This window comes from Peromyscus maniculatus, chromosome X (genome assembly GCF_049852395.1).
Source record: "Peromyscus maniculatus bairdii isolate BWxNUB_F1_BW_parent chromosome X, HU_Pman_BW_mat_3.1, whole genome shotgun sequence".
Lineage (NCBI taxonomy): Eukaryota > Metazoa > Chordata > Mammalia > Rodentia > Cricetidae > Peromyscus > Peromyscus maniculatus.
Window position 1 is genome coordinate 49,186,089 of NC_134875.1, and position 24,281 is coordinate 49,210,369.

Below are 24,281 nucleotides of genomic sequence, written 5' to 3' on the forward strand. Positions count from 1 at the left end.
GGGTTCTTTGACTACTACAACCTTATTCCTCCCTCAGATCCTACTAAACCACTGTTCCACTCTGTGTCTATGAATTTAGCTATTTTTGATTCTGTACGTAAGTAGTGTCATTTGGTATTGCTGTGCCTGACGTAGCATACTTATATGCCCTAGCATAATGCTCCTTGGTGTATCTATGAGAAGAATTCCCTTTTTAAAGCTGAGTTCATTTCTATTCTTTTATTTTTTTTGAGGTGTTGTATGGCCAGTAATCCCAGCATTCAGAAGGCTGGGGCATTAGGATTGCCAAGTCTGAGGCTATCCTGGGCTACGTAAAAAGAGTGTATTATTTGTCTCTGAAGTCCCTAACATTGTTTGATTGTTTGTAAGGAGTGGAGTTTGTCTACAAGAAATTTATCTTCTTGTCTCAGTTGAAGTCTGGAACTTGCTTTGTAGCTTAGACAAATCTGTATCTAGCTATGTACTACTAATTAGTTGGGGGAGAAGTTATATAAAATAATGGGTAGTAATAGAACTATTAGCTGGGATGAGTTTCTTTTGGCATTGAAACTAGACTATCGGTAGTGCTTAGATAATATAGATACAGTTCTAGTCTTGGTTTCAAAGTTGATAAACATAAATTTTATTAGAGTACTGCAGATTTAACCATGCAAAGAAGAAATACTGACGTTGCCATGATATGCAATACATATATGTGTATACTTTCAGCATGATAAAGATCTCGTTTAGTTAAAAATGAGTTCTCATTTTTCTAAAATATAACAGTAACCTTTTGTCTTAAGTATGTTTTCAAAATGTCTGTTGAATAGAATGTAAAAAAATAATCCGAACTAAAAAATAGTTTCAAACAAATGAAGGCTGATGTGAAGTGTGAGGGGAAACGTAATGGTTCACACCGGGAGTTAGTTTCCATGATTTGTCCTATGAAATAATTAATGCTATTTACCAGACAGTGAGACACAGTGATCATAAGACCTGGCTCTTGCGCTTTAGATCAGAACGCAGGGCAATACTCAACTTAAGGACTATTGGAGAAGAGCTTTAGGAATTCGAAGAGGAGCAGACATTTTAACTTGTGTCCATGAAGGTATTCCTAGTAAAGGTAGCTTTGGAGCACAATTCTGGGTAGAAAAAAAAAGCCATGAACTCAAGCCTGTAAAACGAGCTCTTCCGAAAATGGGAATTTGAACAGTTTTTCAGGTAGTAAGTGGTTTCTTTGTGGCATGATACAAGTAGATGCTTTTTACGTATTAAAGTAACAACGTATTATGTCTATATTATTGTAGAATATTATGCACTACTGATAGAACTACAGATACAGTTGATCTTCAAAGCAGTTTGTAGTATATATTGATAGATTCCCTACCCACATTCATGTTGTCAGCCCCAAAAGATACATATTGGGCTTGGTAATCTTGATTTGGAAATACAGGGAAGAATTTTATAATCTTGAAATGAGAAGATGACCTGGAAATCACAAAAGGAGATATCTTACTACTTTAAAAAAAAAAATCACTTTTGTCCAAAAAGCACCCAAATTGAAAAGAAAAGTTAAAACTGAATGGAGCAGATGCAGAGACCTGCAGCCGAACACTAGGTGGAGCCAGAGGAACCCCGCAGAAGACAGGGGAGGAAGGATTGATTGTAGGAGCCAGAGGAGTCAAGGACAGACAGGACAAGAAAACAAACGGCCCACAGAATCAACTAAGCAGGGCTCATAGGGGCTCACAGAGACTGAAGCGACAAACACGACTGTGTATGGGTCTGAGCTAGGTCCTCTGCATGTACCTTAAAGAGTTGTGTAGTCTGGTGTTCTTGTCAGACACCGAACAGTGGGCGCGTGTCTCTGACTCTTGCCTGAGCTTGGGACCGTTTTTCTCCTACTGGGTTACCTTGTTCAGCCTTGAATGAGGGTTTGTGCCCAGTATTATTGTATCTTGTGAGATTTTTTTTTTTTTTGGTGGATATCCTGGGAGGCCTGCTCCCTTTTATTAAGGGAAATGGAGGAGAAGGGGTAGATTTGGGGGAGAGGGGAGGTATGGGAAGAGATTGAGGGGAATGGAGAGAGGGGAAACTGGTTGGGATGCAATGTATGAGAAAAAGAATAAAAGTTTAAAAAAGAAAAGAAAAACTATGGTGAGTAAAACAGTATTTCATACAAAAAAGATCTATTTCCTTTGACTCTTGATGAATCAACAATGAATACCTAAGTAGAAATAGAAAATTGGGCAAAGGACTTGAATGAAAACATAATATAAGAAAAATGAAGTGTTGAATGAATACTGCTTTAGTACATACATAGTTCAGTTCAGTGTCAGAGGATACGGGGAAAGGAGCACACTGATAGATTACTTCTGGGAACATGAAGTGGCATATTGTTTGTTAGAGAACCTGTTTATTTTCTGACTCCTCTTTAGGTAATGACAGAAATGTCTAAATGGTATGGGTCGTTCATATACCTTCACTTAATATTAACATCTTGCATACAGTAGATTAATCATCAACACTATTGAAGTGGGTATACTCGACCAACCAGCTCAGAAAGCAGTATTTGTGCTAATCTTTCTCTGCTTTGGTTTATAGTCCAGAGTCATGCTGCCTCGTTTCTCTCTTACTCTCCTGTTACCACGATAACGTCTTGTAAAAAAAAAAAAACCTCCATGCTAGGGATTGGACCTGGCGCCTTATGCTTGGGAGGCAAGTCCTGTGCCACTGAGCTCCATCTCCAGCTTCCCAAAGTTGATCATTTTGTAGACGATATTCTTCATTTCCTCATTGGATGTCCTCAGTTTGGACTTCTCCGATGTTTTATCCATGACATCTTGAAATTATTCATTTCGGGCAGAATTGCCTCGGGAACACTGTGCTCTTTAAGATGCGTCATACCAGAGGACACAGGATGAGATGTCTCATTACTGTCGTGCTAAATTTCTCCCCTTGTTAAGGTTTTGCCACTGTAAGTTACTGTGTTTTATTTCTCAGAACACCATGGAAATGAAATTCTGTATCAGGCCAGAACTTGTGGGATGGTGATAGGTCCTGTAACTAGTGAAGGTAGCGTCACTACCTACCTGTGATCAATTAAGGTAGTGTCAACTGGGATTTTCTAGGGTAATATTTCTATTTTTACTGTTTTGTTTGTTTGAGGCAGGGTCTCACTGTGTAGCCCTGGCTGACCTGGAATTTGCCATGTAGACCAGGCTGGTCTTGAACTCACAGAGATCCACCCGCCTCAACCTCTGTAAGGCATATGCTGGCTGCCATGCCTGGCTTTTGTTTTTATATTTATAGTAAATATTAATGTTTATATTATATTTTATCAATACATATTTGAGTGGATACTTTGAGACCATGCAATATCCAGTTTCAACTTCCCAATTTTTCCTGTTAGTGCTGGCATTCATCAGTCTGTGGGTGTGGGCAGTGCCTGTGGGGTCCAGAAGAGGACATTGTTAGCTTACTGAACCAACCAGTGTGGGTACTGGAAACTGAACTCAGGTCCTCTGCAGGAGCAGTAAGAGCTTTTCACCACCCCTGGACTGTCTCTCCAGCTCCCAACTATACATTTCTATTCATTTTGTGTGTGTGTGTCGGGGCTGGGGGGGGGTGGCGGCGGTTCAAGACAGTGTTTCTCTTTAGCTGAGCCGATCCTGGAACTCGATCTGTAGACTAGGCTGGCCTCGAACTCACTCACAGAGATCCCCTTGTCTCTGCCTCCCAAGTGCTGGGATTAAAGGCGTGTGCCATCACTGCCTGGCTACATTTCTTATTTTATGGAAAATACTAAATTTGTATGAAAATACAAAAGCATACAAATATTAAAACAGCTAGATTTAATATTTGACATAATTGTTGTGACTATGTAAATCTCAAACATGCGTGTGTAAAGGTACCATAATTGGTCTGGAGCTCAATATTTTAAAACTTTAAGCCGTGTTCCAGTACAGGAGGATTTTTATTCACAAGCACTTATCAATAGAAGATTATCTGTTTACCTAATAAGATGTATAAAACACTGTTATTGCTAAGGAAATTGTTTTGAATTAGCCCAGCTCGAATTTACTTTGAGGTTTGAACACAATGTGCTGATTTTCTTGATATTTTTCCACTCATCTCTGAAACTTCCTATTTTCAACTTACCATTGATGCTTGAGATATTAAGTACAGGAGAGCAACTCATGCCTGGAACATTTCCAACAGATGCTATCACAGATGCTATTTACTTGACTTTTCAAAGAATGTTTTAAAATGATTGGTTAAGAGACTCATTTACTTACAGAGAGGACCCACTCTGTAATGGATTGTTTTTGAAGTCTGTTCCGAAGTATGAGGTTATCTGGAGTTTAACTACACTTCCATGTATTTGTAATACTTTGGGAGCTCCTTTGGAAAATTTCATTAGTTAACTCAGCTCTCTCCTTAGCTCTATGGATGTGGTTTTTCTCCTTTGTATTTAGTGAATTCGAATTTCTCAGTTCTGTTTCTTTCATAATTGTCAGTCTTTGACACTGTATTTTTCCACACTACCGTTATTATTCCATAGAAACAAACTGGATTATCTGCTGTCAGTGTGTGAATTTTTTTCTAAGCTAAAACGTTTCAACTTCCTATTGCTGTGGTCCAGCCTTAGCCTGTGTTCAGGTCGAAACACAGGGAAGGGGTGTCAGCTTGAAGAAATGAATTGTCTGACCACCAGAGGAGTTTCACACAAGTGGTCAGCCCCAGATAGCTCCAGCCGGCTTTCTTTATACACCAACAACAAGCATGTTTTACCATACTAACAAACAAGGTCTTTCCCATCCTCTAATGTTAACCTCTAGCAAACACAAATATGTCAAATGTATTTTCCCCAACTGTAACATCAAAACATCTTTAAACTCAAAACAACACTTACTATTTTGTTAGCTTGGCCAAATACCGAGCCAGGTACATCCTGTCTTTACAAAACTGAAAGATGATTGACATAGGCACACATTTTCAAGAACAACAATATCATTCAAAACGTATTTACAGAAATAGGGGTGATCTGCCTCTTATCCTGTCAGCCTGAATCAGAACAGTTCCCCGGGGGTCTGGAGTGACAGCTGGCTTCCCCAGACAAGAAACCTGAAAAGCATCATCTCCCAAAGAATTTTAGGGGGAAAAAATGGAGTTTCCAGGAATGATCAGAACTGGCCAATGCGTGATTGACAAAATGACACTAAAACCGTCCAGAGAATCATCAAGGATAAGAGAGAAGAGAGTGTGCAGGCTGCATGGTCCCAGCAGTATTCTGCGCTGTCCGGAAGTCCACGGATACTGTCCCTGTGGACTTTTGCCTTATCTGGAGACCCATTGGACAAGCACTCATAGACTGGTCCCAAACTAGGTCTCATGGCTCCCAATACCTTGTAGTAAAAACGCTTGTATTTTCACAAAAAAAAATTCTGAGTAAGGTTTGCTTTGTAATTTTAGCAAAATATCCCTGTTTCTGATCATCTAAAATTTTAACCTGCTTATGATAATCTATTTAAGTTTCTGTATTATATTCTGTCTCAATTTCTTTGCCTAGACTGACTGAGGGGAGGATACTGTTTTGCAGAGGGAGGCTGGGAGAGTTGTAGATTAGTTCTGTTGGGTAGGAAACTCTGGTTGGCTAGATTAGAAAATGAGTTTTGGTTTCATTTTCTCTGCTGGGTAGTCATTGTATTCTTCATTTTCCTATTTGGTGCTAGGTGCTGCTAGTTGTTGGGAATCCTAAACCTGGGAAAGCGGGGCCGAAAAATCGGGTGGCCTAAAGTCTCATGCAGTAGCCAACTTTAATCAGAGCATCAAGCAATTTATACTCTGGAGGGTTAAGAATCATAGGAGTAAGGTGTTCAATCACAAGGACAAGTCACACGTGGCAAAAACATCTTTTTCCATAGAGGCCAATGAATAATAACAGCTGAAGTCAGCTCACTCCTATCCAGGAGGAGCATGAAAACACAATCCAGGAACAATTTGGTATTTTTGAAGAAACTGGGGTCACAAGACTTGGGGTGGGTGTTTTCACAAGCATTCAGAATTCCTCACACGACTCCAGGTTTGAATCAAACCCAATGCCACATATGTTAAGCACAGGTTCTACCACAGAGCTGCACCTCTAGTTCCCTTTTCTTACGATGAATGAAATGGCTTTCAAGGTTGTAGGCATTGAGAAATAGTCCCTCCCCTTTTTGAATTTTTAAAACTCTATTTACTTTTTCTGTATGAGTGTTTCGCCTGGATGTGTGTTTCATGCATGCCTGGTGCCTTTGAAGGTCAGAAAAGGGGATTGGATCCCCCGCAACTGGAGTTACAGATGGTTGGGAGCTGCCACGTGGGTGCTGGGAGCTGAACCCAGGTCCTCTGCAAGAGCAACAGGTGCTCTTAACCCCTAAGCCCCATCTCTGTTTGTAGTGAGAGTTGCTTTTGCACAGCCGGTTTGGGCCTGGAGATGAGCAGGGGGTTAAATAGAGCTAAAGTGCTCGTCTGCCTAGGAGAACGCTCAGATGGGGACCGTCATTCCCGGCTGCTGCTTCCTGAGTATCCAGGCGGAAGTGTTTGCAAATATTTATTGATGGAATCATTTTCTAAATGAAGCAAAGTAGTGGGTAGTTTCTAATGTAGGCCTCCACCCCATTCCTCCTACAGCTTCCTACCACCTACAAATCTTCAAATTATTTTTTGGTTGGGTATTATTATTATTATATTGTAGTTACCAGAATTTTCTATGGGGGAATTATATGATTTGTATATAAAACTGAAGTTTTTATCCTACGACATTCACCTTCGGAACTCTTGGGACTTTATTTTAATATGTATATGCATTGCTGCCCCCATGTTAATAATTGGGGATAAATAAGAGAATCTCAAATAGCATACCTTTCATATAGGTAGACCCGTACTGTGATTAGCTCCAACACTCCCTCCCCAGAAGTGTATCATAAATGTTAAGTTTAAGTTGGAAAAAGTTCTAGTAAACATAACAGAAGTGACCACCTGTTGGTTATGTGTTCCCATAAAAATCATTCTTTCCTTCACATTGAGAGGCTCACAGCAGAAAACTAATGGTTCCAGTTAACAGCAGCTGGTTTGCTAATGAAGGGATCAAAAGTGCAAACTACCCACTAAGAACTTGGTTCCTGCCTCTTGGCATTTTCTCAGGGTTTTGGCTGCTGTCATTTCTTGAGTGAGTCCCGCTCAGTGAACTTACCTGAGCCCCTAATGTTACTACTTCGAATCAGGCGCTCATCGTAGGTGTTTCTTAGTTTGCCTTTAGTAACTGGCTGATCCTGAGCTAAGATATGTAGAAGATGGGAACTGTCACCTGGTTTTCCTCATGTCCCATGTCACAGTACTCATAAAATGTTGTCTCTCACTGCAGAATCCAATCACTGGAGATATTCCTGTTCTTCTTAAAAGGGAAAGAAGAAATCTGTAAGTATGTGTCCTTCAGGAATTAAAATATATACTTATATCCACGATTTGAGGCTATGAAGGGAGAAACCTTGCCAGTATCTATAATGTTAAAAAAGCAATATTTGGAAAAGTAAAATGGGAAAACATACTCACTTTATGCAACTTCCAGAATTTCATCCATATGTAGCTCAATTATAGAAGGGGAGGACTAGTTAAATCCTTTCTCGAGGCATGCCCCCAAAATAAGAGTTCCAGTTTTTGAGTCCTGAGGTGTCTGAGCTATTTTTGGCAGGCTGGATAGCTTCCTTATCTGTAAAGTGGCTGGAGAACAAGCACGCAATCACTGATTCGTGGTAGCCACTTAGGCCCATCTCAGAAACTGAAGCTTAGTCCCTTAGTGGCTATTTCTCAAGCTGATGTGAGTAAACTGAAATGTCAGCGTCATCTTCACTGACTGAGGTGTTCATTTCTGGACCGTGATGTGGAGCGTCAAACAAATGCAGCAGAGCACTTGAAGTCACGTTTGAAACCTTGAACTGGAAAATCATCCAGTTCGGTGGTTCCCAGATGTGGATTTTGAGGTCAGGGCTCACTAGTGGACAAATTATTACTTGTCCACTCTGAAGCATGACGAAAAGGAACAGTAGGCATGCGCTCTCTTGAATGCTAGCCATTTTCAATGTAAAGGATATTACCTCATTTCCGAGAGGTCAGCATGCACTGTATTTTTGAACATGACCATGACAGGAAATGGTAGGGGTGTTTTTAACACCCATATCTGGCAACAAAACAGCTCTGTGTCATTACCCTTTTTCTTAAAACCAAACTAGCCTTTGATGTGTTGAAATCTGAATCCACCTTTCTAATTTTACAGATGAGAAATGACAGGCTCATGTGTTTCAGACTTGACAGCTCAGCAGCTCTGATGCTGCCTCTCTAGAATTTCTGGTCTTTTAAGAATGGATTTTATTGTACTAAGTTAGGAATTTGAAACAGAAGATGGAGTCGTTTTTTTCTGTGCTAATGACTGATTTCCAAGCATGAAGAAATTCAAAAGACTTAATGGCCACCCATTAGTTGGCATTAGAAGAATCTTAAACATGGCCACAGATGAGGCTAGAATCCGTGAATCCAGTTTCCTCGGGGTCTGTGCTACTGCATGATTGACAAATATCAGTCATCTTAGATTTTCCTTTGGAAAACATATTGCTACCATTGGGAGGGTCAGTATCTCAAGCCTCTGTAGTTATCTCTGCAGAGAGTACTGCCGTTCTCATGCACATACACAGGGACACATAGCCACTGGCCTGCAGCAATTGATCTTGGCCAACCCAAGTGTTAGCCCACCCAGGCTTCAGCAGAAAAGATACTCTGAAGGTGATGAGTAGGGACGGTCAGTGAGTTGGCAAAACACCTGGCCAGTTGTTTTCAGGAGTGTCCAGGTAGTGCCCTGTGGCCATTTGGAGGCTCTCCTTCAGTTATCATAACTTTGCTCCAGCTGTCTCAGAATAGATTGCAAAATAAAAATAATTTCCTTATTGCCTTTGCCTCACTCAACTTTGTGAGACGTGGGCCAGATAAGCCATGGGAATGTAAGAAGAAAGAAGAGAGTGGAATCTATTCCTGACCTTAACATGGAAATGCTAGCCTTAGGAATATTTTTCCATGTTTTTTTTTTATTATTTGACTTTGTATGATTTCTGTTCTCAGTCAAGAATTCATTAGTTTTTAAATGTTGGAAGCACTCATAATGAAGTGTTTAACTGTATTTGGGGATTTCTCCTATGTGTCCCTTTCTCCTTTACTCCTATTGATTGGCCATGCGATTTTAACAGATTTGGAAGTGTTTGAGTTGTTGTGGTTTGTTTGTTTTTGAGACAGGATTTCTCTGTGTAGTCCTGGCTGTCCTGGGGCTCATTCTATAGAGCAGGCTGACCTTGAACTCAAGAGGTCGGCCTACCTCTTTTTCCCATGTGCTGGGATCAAAGGTGTGCACCACTACTGCCCAGCGAATTCTTTAGTCTTACTCATAAGATATATGTAACATTAAAGATCAATGTTCTTTAAAAAAAAACATGATAGAAACATACATCAGTATGTTTAGGCAGCTAAACTGAAGAGACTTATTGGCCTCTTTATAAGAAATGGTTTAAGACTACGCTGCATAACTTTTAGCAGTACAAAGTACTGGGAAACAACATTGGCTAAGAACCGGCCTGTTAAACTGCCTCCACCTCTACCAAATAAAGAGGGCAGGTGGTAGGTTGTGTGTGTGTGTGTGTGTGTGCGTGCACACGTTTTGTTTTAAATAGTTATGTGCAAAATTCTATCTGTAACAAAAGCATACTTGTGGGAAATATTACTGGTTACAGGGATTTTTTTTTAATCTACACTCAATGGTTGACAACTGTCCATCAGTTGCAAAACTTTTTATAATCAATATGTAAGGTAACAGGAGATGCATAGCTTATAAAGAACAGGCTGTGTGTATTTCTTATTTAATAAAAACAGAGTCACTGTTTTTACATACCATAAACATAACAACTTTAAAGTTGGGTTTTGAAACTGTGTTATTTTTGGTTAGCATGGGCTAAAATTAAAACTAATACGTTCCAACAGAGAAAACACTCCCAGTGAACCAAAGGTGTTGTTATGGACATAAAGAAAGTCGACACAATAGGTCATGTCTTTTGGCAGCAAGGCTTTGTGTACAGGAACCTGTAGAAGTTTCTCCTTAGCTGCCATTGTAGAACTTGGACATCTTGGCTGTGTGCTTTGCTTTTCCAGCCTCAAACCCTTTCTGGTTCTTCACTCCCTGGTGGTTTTTCTCTTTTCACCACATTTAATGAACTTGGATTGTAATATTATGCTTTGCCAGTAGGTGGTGCCACCTTCTAATAAATTTCCTTAAAACTTTGGATTAAATTACATAGTCAATTACCAACTGAAAAAATACATATTTAAAAATCAATTGTGTCTCTTATCACTTCGAATGAATACTAGACATCTAGTCCTACACAGTATAGATGTGAAGTGTGTAGGCAGTAACATTGGCTCCTAAATCTCCATATTTCAACATACAGAGAGATAGGATCCCAATTATACTAAACTGTGACCTAGATAAAAGATCTGATACATGCTGGGGATCTTTTGAAGGCATTATGGGAGGGAGGGAGCTCTTGCTAGTGCATGAACGAGTACCTTCACCATGGCTGCTGGGGTGCTTTCTTTGCTGGGAAAAGCTGGGAAGAGACTGGCAGAATGGCGACTTCAGGAGTTAATGCTTCTCCAGGTGATGAAATAAACAGGTTTGGCTAATTTCGTGAGAGACACACTCAGAGATGAGTTGTAATCACGAAATTCTTTAAAGCAAAACAATAACTAGTTGTGTGTATATGTTGGTGAAGGGGAGTGTGTGTGAGCATATCTGTGCTTTTTTATACACACAGACACATGTGCAAGCACACACACACACACACACACACACACACACACACACACACACACTCCAAGGTTTTTATTTTGCCCTGTTTTCAGTTTTAATAACTTTACTTTTAGGTTTGTTTATACAGATCATTTGGTATTGGTTAAAATGACCATTGTTTTTAGTCTAACAATTTGAGTTTGCTGAGACTGACCAGGGGAGCCATATATATATTTATTTATATTTATGGAAAGATTTGGTGCTGCAGATTATCTGATAACAAGAGATCTTGTTAGCTAATCTAAGCTCATTTATTGTCTTAAAATACTAAAATTTTATAAGTTTTAAAGTTAAGTTGTCAAGCAAATTAGATTGTAATGCATCTCCTTAAAGTTTAATTTTATTTGCCAAGTGTAGGCATCCATTTTGTAACTTAGTATGTGAGCATTCTCATGTTTCAAATTCAGAACGTCTATAATATATGAAATTTTTTTTCATAAAGCACTCCACCCTTTCATAAAAATCTTGGTGATGCAACATTTATTTAGAAATATCTTTTAAAGTATAGCAGGTATTCTTATCTATTTAATCTGTTGAAATTTTATACTTGTATTGTTTAAAGTTTGGTAGATAAAACTGTGGGCAAATTATCTTTAGTTGATTTTTAATTTACTCATAAATAATATGACTTGAAAATGTGACTAAAGTGATACTTGTATAGTTGATTGCTGATTTTCAAATTGATTTATTAAACATTTTCATAAAACCTTAGTGCAGTGGTTCTCAACCTTCCTAATGCTGCGACCCTTTTAATACAGTTCCTCATGTCATGGTGACCCCCCAGCCATACAATTATTTTATTGCTGCTTCATCACTGTAAGTTTGCTGTTGTTAGGAATTGTTATGTAATATCTGCTGTGCCACTGGTGTGGGCTCACGACCCACAGGTTGAGAACCATGGTCTTACTGTAAAAGATACATATCTGCTGCTGGTTTTGTTACTATGGTGGCAGGTGCATTGATCCTTGCTTGGTTTGGTTCATTTCTACAACTTCGATAAAAAATATCTTGGCATTAATCATCTTAAATTGGTATTGTGTCACATGCTTCTGGTGGAGAAATTTCTTTGAAGTTCAGACTTGAATCAGTCTGTAACATTTACTTTGGGCCCTAGAGCTGAATGTATGGCTAATGCTTTTTGCATTTAACCTGTCTCAGGGTGTTTGAAGTAACTGGAATGAAATACTGACTAAATTTGACATCAGAGTAAAAATACATCAAATTCTATCTGATTCTTTACGAAACCTTCTAGATTCTCTAGATATCTGAGAGGTTTTTGCCTCCTGAAGCTTTTGGAGGAAGGACAAGCCAGTACTCAACTGTTGCTAGTATTTCTTCCCCTATAAGGTTTGTCGCTCTTACCTACTTAGAGTTCAGTCTGAGCAGATGATAGAGATGCAAACTTACAATCCAATAAACCCAGGCTAACCTCTCCTTGGCTGTGCTAACTTTGGCAAACTCTGTACTCCATCTGAGTTTCTTACATCTGTAAAGATACCACCTTAAAGGGTTCACTGACTGAGTCAGTGAAAATATATCCATCTCTACAACTTTCCCACAGGACATGCTCGGGAATTGTTTATAAAGCTCATTCCCACCTGTCCTAGCAAAGGTTTGAAGGTACAGTGAACTATTCCCATGGAGCAAAAGTCCGTCACCTGACCTCAAGGAAACACAGCTCAATTTGCACCCTAATAATGTGAGGGTGCAGTATAGTTTTCATCCAGGAAATGGCAGCCTACCTTCCTAAGGGGCATCAGTAGACATAAAGTCACAAAGTTCAGGATGTGGAACCTCCCTGCTCTTAGCAGCAATCTTTATCCTCTGCAATGGGGCGGCATTTCAGTTTTGTGGTTCCCATTAAACAATCAATAACTTTTCCAGTTCAGTGTAGTTGCCAAAGATTTTAAGAGCACTGTGCTTCCTAGAACTTTGACACAGTGTTTTCTTCAAGTACAGCTCAAGTTAAGTATGTTCCGATTGTTTTGTTTGTATATTTTTTCAGTTTCTAATTCAGAGCAGTTTCGTGGATGTTCTTATTCAGTACATTTATTGAACAGTGGACACATGGAGGTACTCCGCTGTTTGGGTAAGGTTTCCACAGCCAACTGCCACCTCATGATTCTAATGGAGACACAGACAATAAACGTGAAAAATAGGACCCGGTAGTATATTAGTGAAAGGGGCGGGGGGGAGGAGAAAAATAAAGTGAGAAAGCAAGTGTTGCAAGAGTAGTTTTAAATAGGGTGGCTAGAGAAAATCTAACTGGGGATATGATGTTACTTGATTAAATATAGAAAGTAGGCAAAAAATAGCATACATGGATATCTTAGGAGAAGAATTCAGGCAGAAAGATAATAATACATGCCACAGCTCTGAGTCACAGCATAGTGTACCCCCAAGCTGTAATGAGCACATGGGACTAGAGCTGTGCCAGGGGAGGGCACAGTAGGAGATGAACTCAGAAACTCGAGGATCAGGGCATATACAAGAGGCAAGGCTGGGTACAATACAGTTGTAGAAGGATCAGTGGCTATGCTTTAAACAGGCCAAAATTCAGGTACTTAACTGACGTCTACTTCTGGCCATGGAGGAAACGATGTGAAGTTTAGGGGAGACTCTCGGGCTTATTTGGGAATCATCACCCTATGTGATATTTCCATCCGTGAGACTAAATGAGATTGGCGGGCTTATTTGGGAATCATCACCCTATGTGATATTTCCATCCGTGAGACTAAATGAGATTGGCGCAGGCATGAGTGTAGATAGAGAAGTAATTAGAGGATTGAACGCTGCAGTGTTGTGGGATCAGGGAAACAAGGAAGAAGTCAGGAAGGCTGGCAATGCAGGGCTAGGAAGAAAATTGAACTCTGGTGTCTTGGGGGTGAATTTCAGGTGAGAAAGGAACCAGCTGTTTCAAAGGCTAACTGGCAGAGGAAGATGGCGACAGAGCTTTAATTGACCTTTGGGTCTAATAGTGTGGAGGTCATTGGTGCTACTGATCAGAGCACTTGTGATGTGTGGTGGGCGACAAAGACCCGAGGATAGTGGGTAGCAGAGGAAACAAATGTGGGAAGTGGGCGACAGAGTAGGTAGACCGCTCTTTTAAAGAGAAGAAATGGAGTAGAGCTGAGCGTTGGGTACAAGAGAAGGAATGGGTTTTAAGGTGAAATAAATGCTAGGGTGTCAGAGGAATGCCCATGGCAGTGATGCCGTAGAGCAGCAGCATGGCAAGAGTGGGCGGAGCACTACCCCGGGGTCCACATGGAGACCAAGGCAGGATGTCAGATAGAGGGATGGGAACATCGACGGTTCGTCCCGGCATAGAAGGGAGATGAGCATATGGCCGTGAACACATGGAGATGAGTCCATAGCTAATAACTCAGGACAGCAAGCGAGGGTGAGGATGTAGAGGAGTCCGTGGTGGTCTGCAGATGAGGCAGCCAGTTTGAGAGCGATAGAGCGGGTACACTCGTTCAGTGTAGGGTTTCCGTGTGTCCTCAAGTGAGGCGGTCAGCACAATAATGTGTTCCTGCACATGAAGCCGCGTGGGCATGGCTGCATGTGATTTAGCTGAGTCAGGAGAGCGGCCCGAGTGAGCGACAGGAGTGCCGAGGGCGTAGGGCAGGGACCGATTCGGATTGCTCACAGAGTGAAGTCGGGAAGACAAAGGGTTCCTCCAAGGAAACTGTGGAGTCGGGAACCCCGATAGATAGTCCTTCTGTTTTCCAGATGAAAGGTGCCGCTACAGAGCTCTGCCAGCTTTTCCCTGTTTCAAGTCCCACTGATGGTAGAGGCCGGGGCTAGACCTGAGGTCTCCTAGCTCAGTCACGCGTGCTCATTGTCTGAGATAGCAGAGGCTTGTAGATAACAGTTCCGTTTTCCCCTAGTACAGGAGCAGAGTATTTATCTGTATCTCTGTACGAAGCACTGAAGCCAGTATATATAAGACATTTTAGATATATGACTATTATTACAAATGATTAAAAACATATACTCAATTTATAGCTAAATAAATTAAAAGTGATTCAGAGGCCACTTTGTATTTGCTGCCCTGAGTTTGACAATTCCTTATTTGAGACTGAAGTGGTACTGTCCCTTAGGGACATTGTATAAATTTTTGTCTTCAACTATTGTCCCTGAAAATGTATATACTCAAGTTTTTTTTTTCAAATTAGTTCTCTTTTGTACTTTTATACATCCATTAAGAACTTATTTTTAAAAATTATGCATGTGGCTAGCTTGTTTGTCTATGACTGACTTAAGGCTTATCAAGGAGTACAAAACACCTGTTGCAAGAAAGAAATGTTGGAGCCAGGCTGTTGGCACATATCTGTAGTCCCTGCCGTGGGAGCCAGAGGCAGATGGATTTCTGTGAGTTTAAAGCTAGCCTGGTCTACGTAGTGAGTTCTGGGCTAGCCAGGAATACACAACGAGACCCTGTATTCAAAAAGACATTGGTTTAGAACTACTGGTCTGTGCTTTAAAGTTAGCTGCCCAGATATGTGGAGATGATGATGTCGTCAAGTAGCAGAAGGGTAGCTAGCTACTTTTAGTAATATTGGAAAGTAGAAGAAGGAAAGATTGTTAAAGACTTAGGTGGTTAAGAAATTTCTGATGGAAGAGTGATCTTGGGTGTCTGAAGCCTGGGCTCTGCACCAGACACTTGACAGCTACTTGAAGAAGTGAGTGACTAGACAGACACGTCAGAGAGACCAAGAAAGCAATTTCTAGGTTGAGTGAAAATCAGAATTTCAACTTGGAAAGTCCCAAATAAATCATGGAGACCTAAAATATGTAAGGTAAAAGATTGATGTCTTCTTACAGAAAATGAAGGCCTCCTGGTTTAGTCTGATCACAAACGATGGTTCGAGGTTACATAGTCAGGTAGTGGCAGAGGCACATATTGAAACCCAGTGACTAAGTTTCCTCTTCAGCCTCCATCTAACCATCAGCAATCCCTTAGGTGCTCTTGGCCATTTTATGGTGTTTCCTCTGAACTCTCCGTACATCAGTCGTTTGTGCTGCACACTGTAGTGTAGTTGAGGATTACGTCAGTGTTTTTTCAGGGGACATGCCTTAGGAGTAAAGTGCCAGGGACTTCTGAGATCATAGGACATTCTAAACCTCAGCCTCGCTTACAATAACTGCAGGGTGGATATGGGCAAGCCACGTGAGTTTTTATTTAAGGAAATTGTTTAGCTGTTTCCCCCTGTTCCCATACCCTACCCCACTTTGAAAAACACTAGGTCTGTCTTCTATGCTGGCTGCACATAGGAGTATGTTAACTCATAATAGGTCAGGGTTAGGACTTAACACTATTTCAGACCTACGCTCTGCCCAGGCCCAATATGGTCGCTAAGAAAGAACTCTATAGCTGTATTGTTCCCATTGGGGGAAGATGGTGATCAGCAATATCTCAGAAACTTAACTTACCTTCGTAAAGAAGTAAGGATAGCATCTGGGGTGTTCTTTGCGTCCTCCATGCATTGATGAGAGCACGAAATTGCTGTTACTTGCCTGATTTAGATAAGAAAACAGAATACTCTTGTAACTTAACACAGAAAAAAAAATGAAATTCAGAAGTTCTTGCACTAAAAAATGTTGATGTCAGTAATGACTGAACTTGAAAATTCCAGCATTTCATGCCAGTTACTTCCTCTTTCCATATCAAATGAATTATATAAACTAATAAAGGTCTGGATATTTAAATTAGTGGTGCTATCAACTTGCTAATATTCTTTTGTTGTTTTTTTTTTCCTACTCTCTGCCTGGTTCATTGTCTTCACCTACAGGTGTACTTTCTTGTCGGCTTCCAAAGATTACTAACTTTTATCTGTCGCACTAAAATTGAACTCCTTGGCTCTCTTACTGCTGCTTCCATTTTTGCCTTCTCCAGAAACCTAAGGCTTTGAGAAGCCAAAGAATTAACAACAAATAAGCGCCATATTAGAAGCTTTTCCACTATGAAACTTAAGCTAAATGTGCTCACCATTATATTGCTGCCTGTCCACTTGTTAATAACAATATACAGTGCCCTTATATTTATTCCATGGTATTTTCTTACCAATGCCAAGAAGAAAAACGCTATGGCAAAGAGAATAAAAGCTAAGCCCACTTCAGACAAACCTGGAAGTCCATATCGCTCTGTCACGCACTTCGACTCACTAGCTGTCATAGACATCCCTGGAGCAGATACTCTGGATAAATTATTTGACCATGCTGTAGCCAAGTTTGGAAAGAAGGACAGCCTTGGGACCAGGGAAATCCTAAGTGAAGAAAACGAAATGCAGCCCAATGGAAAGGTTTTTAAGAAGGTAAAGCATTTGTATCTTTTTTTGTTTGTTTTAATGACAGCGGTACAGTTTGCTTTGTCGTAAATCGAGTGCACTTTAAGAATGCTAGCACTGTGTCACAGCGCTTGGTAATGAATTCTCAGAGGTCTCATAGTTTCTGAGTATTCACATAGTGGGAATTTTGAGAGTTCAATGTTGGTTTTTTTGTTTGTTTTTTTTTTTTGGTTTTTCGAGACAGGGTTTCTCTGTGTATCTTTGTGCCTTTCCTGGAACTGGCTTTGGAGACCAGGCTGGCCTCGAACTCACAAAGATCCGCCTGCCTCTGCCTCCCGAGTGCTGGGATTAAAGGAGTGGGCCACTACCACCTGGCCTGAGAGTTCAATGTTTTGAGTGATATTTCAGTTGCTTATTTAAATAAACATTCTGATAGTGGAAAATGTCTCTGTTTTTGTAACAGTTAATTCTCGGGAATTATAAATGGATAAACTATCTGGAAGTGAACCGCAGAGTGAATAACTTCGGAAGTGGACTCACTGCATTGGGACTAAAACCAAAGAACACCATCGCCATTTTCTGTGAGACCAGAGCAGAGTGGATGATTGCAGCACAGACCTGCTTCAAGTACAACTTTCCCCGTGAGTGCCCAGTGCTTTGTATGGAGGAGAGGGAGAGCTTGGCTCCCAGGGGAAGGATGTTCTGAGACGCTTCTGTTTTCAAAGTAGGCTGATAGCATAACTCATTGGGAAAGCGTTTTTATAGCATACTTGAGATCATCGAGTTGTTCCTCAGCACTGAAAAAAATAATTACATTCGCAACACACACACACACACACACACACACACACACACACACACACACACACTTGAAACAAAGAAGGTGTTCCTTAGCTAGTTTTCTGTGTGATTATGGCCCTAAAACATGGCTAGGGATTAGGAAGATGGTTTGGTGGATGAAGAACTTGCTGTGCTAGCAGGACCTGAGTTCAAATCCCGAGAACTCACATAAAGCTGGCAGTGGTAGCATAAGTCTTCACTCTCAGCTTTCCTAAGGCAAGATGGGAAGTGGAGACATGAGAATCCCATGGGCCAGCTAGCCTGCATACACAGCAGAACAAAAGCCCATGAGAGACCCTTTCTCAAAGTGGAAAGTAAGGAACAACACTCAACGCTGTGCCCATGTACACACACACACACACACACACACACACACACACACACACACACACACACACACACTCACACTCTCACACTCACACTCACACACACACTCACACTCTAAATAAATTAGGAATAATCCAATTGCTTAGAAGGATCGCAACTTCTAAGAGTTAAGTTTGGGAACTTGAGACCTAACTGTATAATTCAGAATTTTATTTTTCAATTAGACATGAATTATAACCTAAAAATTTAGATTGAAGGTATGGTTTTGGAGACCGTACAACAAAAGTGATTGCTCACTGATTCTGAGTTCACTTTTGCACTTTGAGCCCTCATATTTACTGCCTTCATTTTGCATACAAAGTCCTGTGCCCGCTAGACCTGGCACTAGAGAACCAGAAAATGAGGAAAACTTGGCATGTTTCTGGCTGGCAGGCACTTGTTTTTGCCATTGTACAAGAAGTAATTTTTTCACGATTTTTTCATTTGAATTTTTGTGTGTATGAGTATATGCCTGCATGTATGTAAATGCACCATGTGCATTCTTGATGCCCAGAGGCCTGGCCCCGGAATTACTGAGGAGTGTGAGCAGCCATGCGGATGCTGGGAACCAACCCCTTGTTCTCTGCAAGAACAGCAAGCAAGTCTCCTAGCCACCAAGCCTCTACAATCTCAGGAACTAATTTAAAAAAAAAATTGAATTCATAAGAATGTCTTGTTGCACCCTAAGTATTTGTTTTTTTCAGAAAATAGAGTACTGCAGGTTAAGTGTAGGAATCAACCTTCATTTCAAACAAAGATAGATGCTACAAAAATGTTCCCATTTTTGTCTTCTTAATCGCCCACCTTCAACAAGCAATAGTGAAAAGTGCCTGTTACGGAATGTATGGGTTATTTCTAGTTATCAGCTGAAAGCTGAATCTCCATGTCTGTTCGAAGTTTAGCGCATGTTACTACTCAGTTCCGACTGATATTACTGTTAGTTTAGGCTATAGTCTGGCGAGTCCTGGAACGGATCTGCCAGCCTCCCCAGGTAAGGGATGGAGATAACCAATGGGATTAGAAATTGAACACACTGAAAAAGCTTTCTGGAAGGAGTAAGGACATTATTTGTGGCTCATCTTCTGACTTGAGATCTTGAACAATTTTGAAAATTGTCTTATCCATTCTTTTGGGCAATGACCACTGAAGGGGAAGTCGTTTTGCTGGGCTGCCCTCTGACCTGACTTCTCCCAGGACCTGTCGACCTTAAAGTTTGATTCCTGGGAATTTGTAAGACTTACGTTTGAGGTACCCGGAGACTATGAAATCAAAACAAATCAAGTGCTTTTGTATCTATAGTGTTGTTGTCTGTAAGGCCTGGCTTAAATTACATGTCATCCTCCCAAGTGCTAAGTGTATAATTTCTGTGTTTACTTTTTATTATGTAGTTGTGACTTTATATGCCACACTTGGCAAAGAAGCTGTAGTTCATGGATTAAATGAATCTGAGGCTTCCTATCTGATTACTAGTGTTGAACTTCTGGAAAGCAAATTGAAGGTAAGCATGAAATTTAATTATTTTAAATTTATATTTTAATTGTAACCAATATGTGAAAACATGTGTGTGGTATATATGTGGTACTATGTCTTATTTCAATACACGTTTACACTATGTAATGCTCAGATCAGCTTAAAACATGTTTCCGTCAACATTTTTTCATTTTTTTTTTATGATGGAAACATTAACTATACTTTCTTTTAGTTTTTTTGAAATACATGGTGCAGTCTCAGTATAGCCATCTTGCTGTGCAGTAACACTGTATCTTCTTGCTCCATATCCACCTGTAACTTAGTATCCATTAATCAATTTCTCTGTCTTACCACTCCCATTCCATCCAGTCTCTGGGAACTACAATTCTACCCTCAACTTCCACTTGATAAGGTTTTCGTACATTTCACAAGAATGAGATTATATGCCACCTAGCTTTTCTGTGTCTGGCTTATTTTACTTACAGTGATGATCTTTAGCTGCAACCAAGTTGTTGCAAATGGTAGGCTCTTGTTCTTCTTATGGCCGAATAGTATTCCAATGTATATATGTAACATGTCTTCTTTATCCATTCATCAGCTGATAGGCTATATCCATTCCTTGGCTATTGTGAATAGTAAGATACTGAACATGAGAGCATAAATATCATTGACATACTGATTTCATTTCTTCAGGATATCTGATAGTAAGATTGTTGTAGTTACATAGTAATTTCATTTTTTTTTTTTAAGTTTTGGAGATCCTTCTGTACTTTTTTTTTTCTTATAATGACTATATTGATGTAGAATTTCATCAACAGTGTGGTGCAAGGATTCTCCTTTCTCCACAGACTTACTAGGCCCTTTCCCTTTTTGATGATAGTCATTCTTCTCTTGGGAGATTGGTGAGATTTCATGAGGTTTCAATTTGCGTTTCTCTGGTGCCTGGTGATGCTGCGGAGTTTCCCGTATATCTGTTGGTTGTTTGTAGCTATTTTGCCCGTTGTCACTTGGGTGCTTTGACTTGCTGCTGAGTTTCTGGATGTATACCATGTGTCAGGAGGCTTTGCAGTACTTTATCCTGTCCTGTAGGTTCTCTTCATTCTGATAATGGTTTCCTTTACTAGTTAGAAACTTTTTACTTTCACATAATACTGTTTGTCTGCTGTTCTTTCTGTTTTCTCTGCTTTGGGGATTTATCCAAAAACTAAACAAAACCAGCAACAATTAAAAAATCCTTTCCACTTCAATGTTCTGTAACATTTTTCCAGCCTGGCCCATCTCCCCAGGCCCTGTTGAACGTTTTAGAACCCATTCTTGGTCTCCTTCATCTTTGTATTGAAGTCTATTTAGTTAGCTCAGTTCTTTGTTAATTCTTTTCTGTTAGATTTTTGAGTTTGATTTATTGTTGATTTTCTAGGTTTTTGAGGCTCGGTGGTTTATTGCAGTCTTTTTCCATTTTTAATCTAGAATTTGATTTATTATAAACCTCACTTTTGATATTACCTTTGTATCCTATATGTTTTAATATTTTGTCTTTATTTTTATTTGTTTCAGAAAAATTTTAAATTTCTTTTGATTTTTTTTTTTATTGATCCATTGAGTTTAATTTTCATATTTGTGTAATTTATGACTAATTATTATACTATGGTCAGAATAGATACTTGACATACTTTTAACTTTTAAGAGTTTGTTGGAACTTGTTTTGTGTCCTATCTAATTGTCTATCATGGAGTATGTATTTATTTCATTTTTCGAGACAGGGTTTCAAGATAGATAGCTTTGGCTATCTTGGAACTAGCTCTGTAAACCAGGCTATCTTTGAATTCACAGAAATCTGCCTGCCTCTGCCTCCCGAGTGCTCAAATTAAAAGTGTGTGCCACCACCGGCCAGCTAGGTAATCGTAATAATCCATTCAGTAGTTCTGTCTTTTAACGTTAATCATTTAACTATCAGAAGGTAGGTTACTACAGCTATTCTGTGGCGTGTTTTCTAATTTGGGTACGGTCTGATCTCCCTCCCTTCGAGTCCGTATGTGGTTAACTGCTTCACTCTACTGATATATGTTGGGCCCTTGCTTTTTATTTTTGTTTGCCTACCATTGGTTTTTGCTTTGTGGTTATCATAATGGGGCTTACGGAGGTACATTTTGTGACAAGCTACATTAAGATGTTAAGAGACAGGTACATGATCAGAATGATGAGAAACAAAAAGAGAAAATACACTAGTAAGGAAAATATACATGTACTCCTTTCGTGCTCCATTTAAAATTTTGTTAATCGAGTTTTACATATTTTTATATTGCCTGGCTCTTAGCATCTTAATATAGTTGGTATTATTTTTAAATGTTTTGGTCTTAGTACGTTTCTTCCTAAAGATGTGGGTGGTTTATTTAATATGATTACAATATTAGAGCACTTGGAATTTGTCTATAATTACCACAGTGAAATTTACTTAGTAAATATTTTCAGTCCTATCATTGAGTATTAATTTTGATGGTGTGCCAAATTGAATAGCTGGCTTTTATTTCCGTTCAACAGGCAGCTTTATTAGATATCAATTGTGTTAAACACATCATTTATGTGGATAATAAGACTATCAATAAAGCAGAGTACCCTGAAGGGTTTGAGATTCACAGCATGCAATCAGTGGAAGAGTTGGGATCCAAGCCAGAAAACGGTAAGTGAATCAGTTCAAGTTAACGTCCTCATAAATTCATGTTTGTTATTTTAGCAGATTAATAAAAGAACTGACATTAGTCAAAATGCTGGAGCTGTTTAATCTTAAACAAGACTGTATGTGACTGAAATTTTCTTTTCCTTCCTCCTGAAGAAGGCAATCTTGGCCGAATTTCTTGAAGATAGCAAGGAGACTTTAGGTTAGAGATGAGGCAATTTTTTTCTTCAAAACAATAGCCAGAATATGCATTTTTACCATAGAAAAGAAGTCCGGGGCCAAATATTTTACTCTTTTTAATGTTCTGGATCGTAAGCAGGCCTATTATTCACTCTAGAAAAGTGTATATCCTTTGAAAAGAGTCCAGATCAAATCAGTGCCTCTGCTGGCCTGATGCACCGAAATAGAAGAGATCCATGCTGAATTGTCCGTATCACCAGGTTGAGACTGCGAGGTTGTGATCAGCAGGGTCTGCTTCTGCCAGTTCTGATTATTCATCAGAGCATTTGACACAAAAGCTTAGAAAATACTTTATCAGTTCTCACAATTTTGATTGACATGAATTGCTGACATCCATTTGTCTCCAGGATAGATAGGATTCATATATGTCTGTGATACTTGTTTACTTGAGTAAAGAGTCATTATTAGAATGTGTTATCATAATATCATAATAACAGTATATGTAGAGTTATGCTATATGTTGTGGTCTGTGATACTTTACCTAAGTAGGTAAAACGTAATAAATATTTAATAAATATTTAAAGTGTATCTATATATTTAATAATTTTAATATTAAATAAGTAAATTTAATAAATTATAATAAATAATGACAATACACATTTTGCATGCTTATTCAAAAGTAGACAGATGAGAAATGTCATTGTATGCTTGGTGTGAGAACAATATAATGTGCCCACAAGTAACAATTTTTTCCTGCTTCTCTTGATCCCCAGATGAGTCCATGTTTTTTTTTTTTTGTTTGTTTGTTTGGTTTTTGTTTTTGATCCTACCAATGACCATGAACATCCTGAAGGAGCATTTGATATAGCCTATTTAAGTACATAACTTTGACTTTGGTCATTTAAGTAGTATGCCTTGCTCTCCACACCTCAGACAGGGTTTCTTTGTGTAGCCTTGGCTGTCCTGGAACTTGCTCTGTAGACCAGTCTGGCCTCAAACTCAGAGATCTCCTGCCTTTGCCTCTGGAGTGCTGGAATTAAAGGCATGTACCACTATGCTGAGCCCTGAACTGTTATTTAGAGCTAAGGAATCTCCACAGGATGCTATTCTTTCAAAGCCTTAGAAACCCTTCCCAATTCTGTAAAGAGGCTTGATCCTGGGAATAGACGGGATTGAGTTTGAAATTTTTATTTCAGTCAATTGAAATATGACAACCATTCTTACTATTTATTAATCCAGACTAATTTTGAAATCTGTATCCTTATGTAAAGTGAAAATACCTTCTTGTCAAGTAATTCCCCTTTCAAACTGAAGAAAATGTGCTTTTTTGTTTACTTAGCGAGCATTCCTCCAAATAGACCAACTCCTTCCGACATGGCCATTGTCATGTATACCAGTGGTTCTACTGGGCGACCCAAGGGAGTGATGATGCACCATAGCAATTTGATAGCTGGCATGACAGGCCAGTGTGAAAGAATCCCTGGACTCGGGTAAGTAAGAGAGGCTCCCTCAGCTTTATTACAAATAGAGAGTTCATAATTGAGTTATGACTTTG

The 24,281-nt window shown here is 39.6% G+C and overlaps 1 protein-coding gene across 15 annotated transcripts in view; it reads left to right on the top strand.

Annotated features, from left to right (window-relative positions):
* Acsl4 (acyl-CoA synthetase long chain family member 4) overlaps window positions 1–24,281 on the top strand; it is a 73,278-nt gene that overhangs the window by 26,937 nt on the left and 22,060 nt on the right. For 3 of the 15 annotated variants that reach the window (XM_042269521.2, XM_006970295.4, XM_042269522.2), the window contains 6 exons: window positions 7,388–7,440; window positions 16,702–17,223; window positions 17,660–17,837; window positions 19,791–19,900; window positions 22,411–22,549; window positions 24,066–24,216. In XM_042269521.2, coding sequence (XP_042125455.1) covers window positions 16,873–17,223; window positions 17,660–17,837; window positions 19,791–19,900; window positions 22,411–22,549; window positions 24,066–24,216 — 929 coding nt within the window. In that variant the 5' untranslated portion in view covers window positions 7,388–7,440; window positions 16,702–16,872. Of the gene's footprint in view, window positions 1–7,387; window positions 7,445–16,701; window positions 17,224–17,659; window positions 17,838–19,790; window positions 19,901–22,410; window positions 22,550–24,065; window positions 24,217–24,281 lie in introns of all 15 variants that reach the window. The other 12 variants (XM_042269524.2, XM_042269528.2, XM_076561685.1 and 9 more) reach the window with 5 other exon arrangements.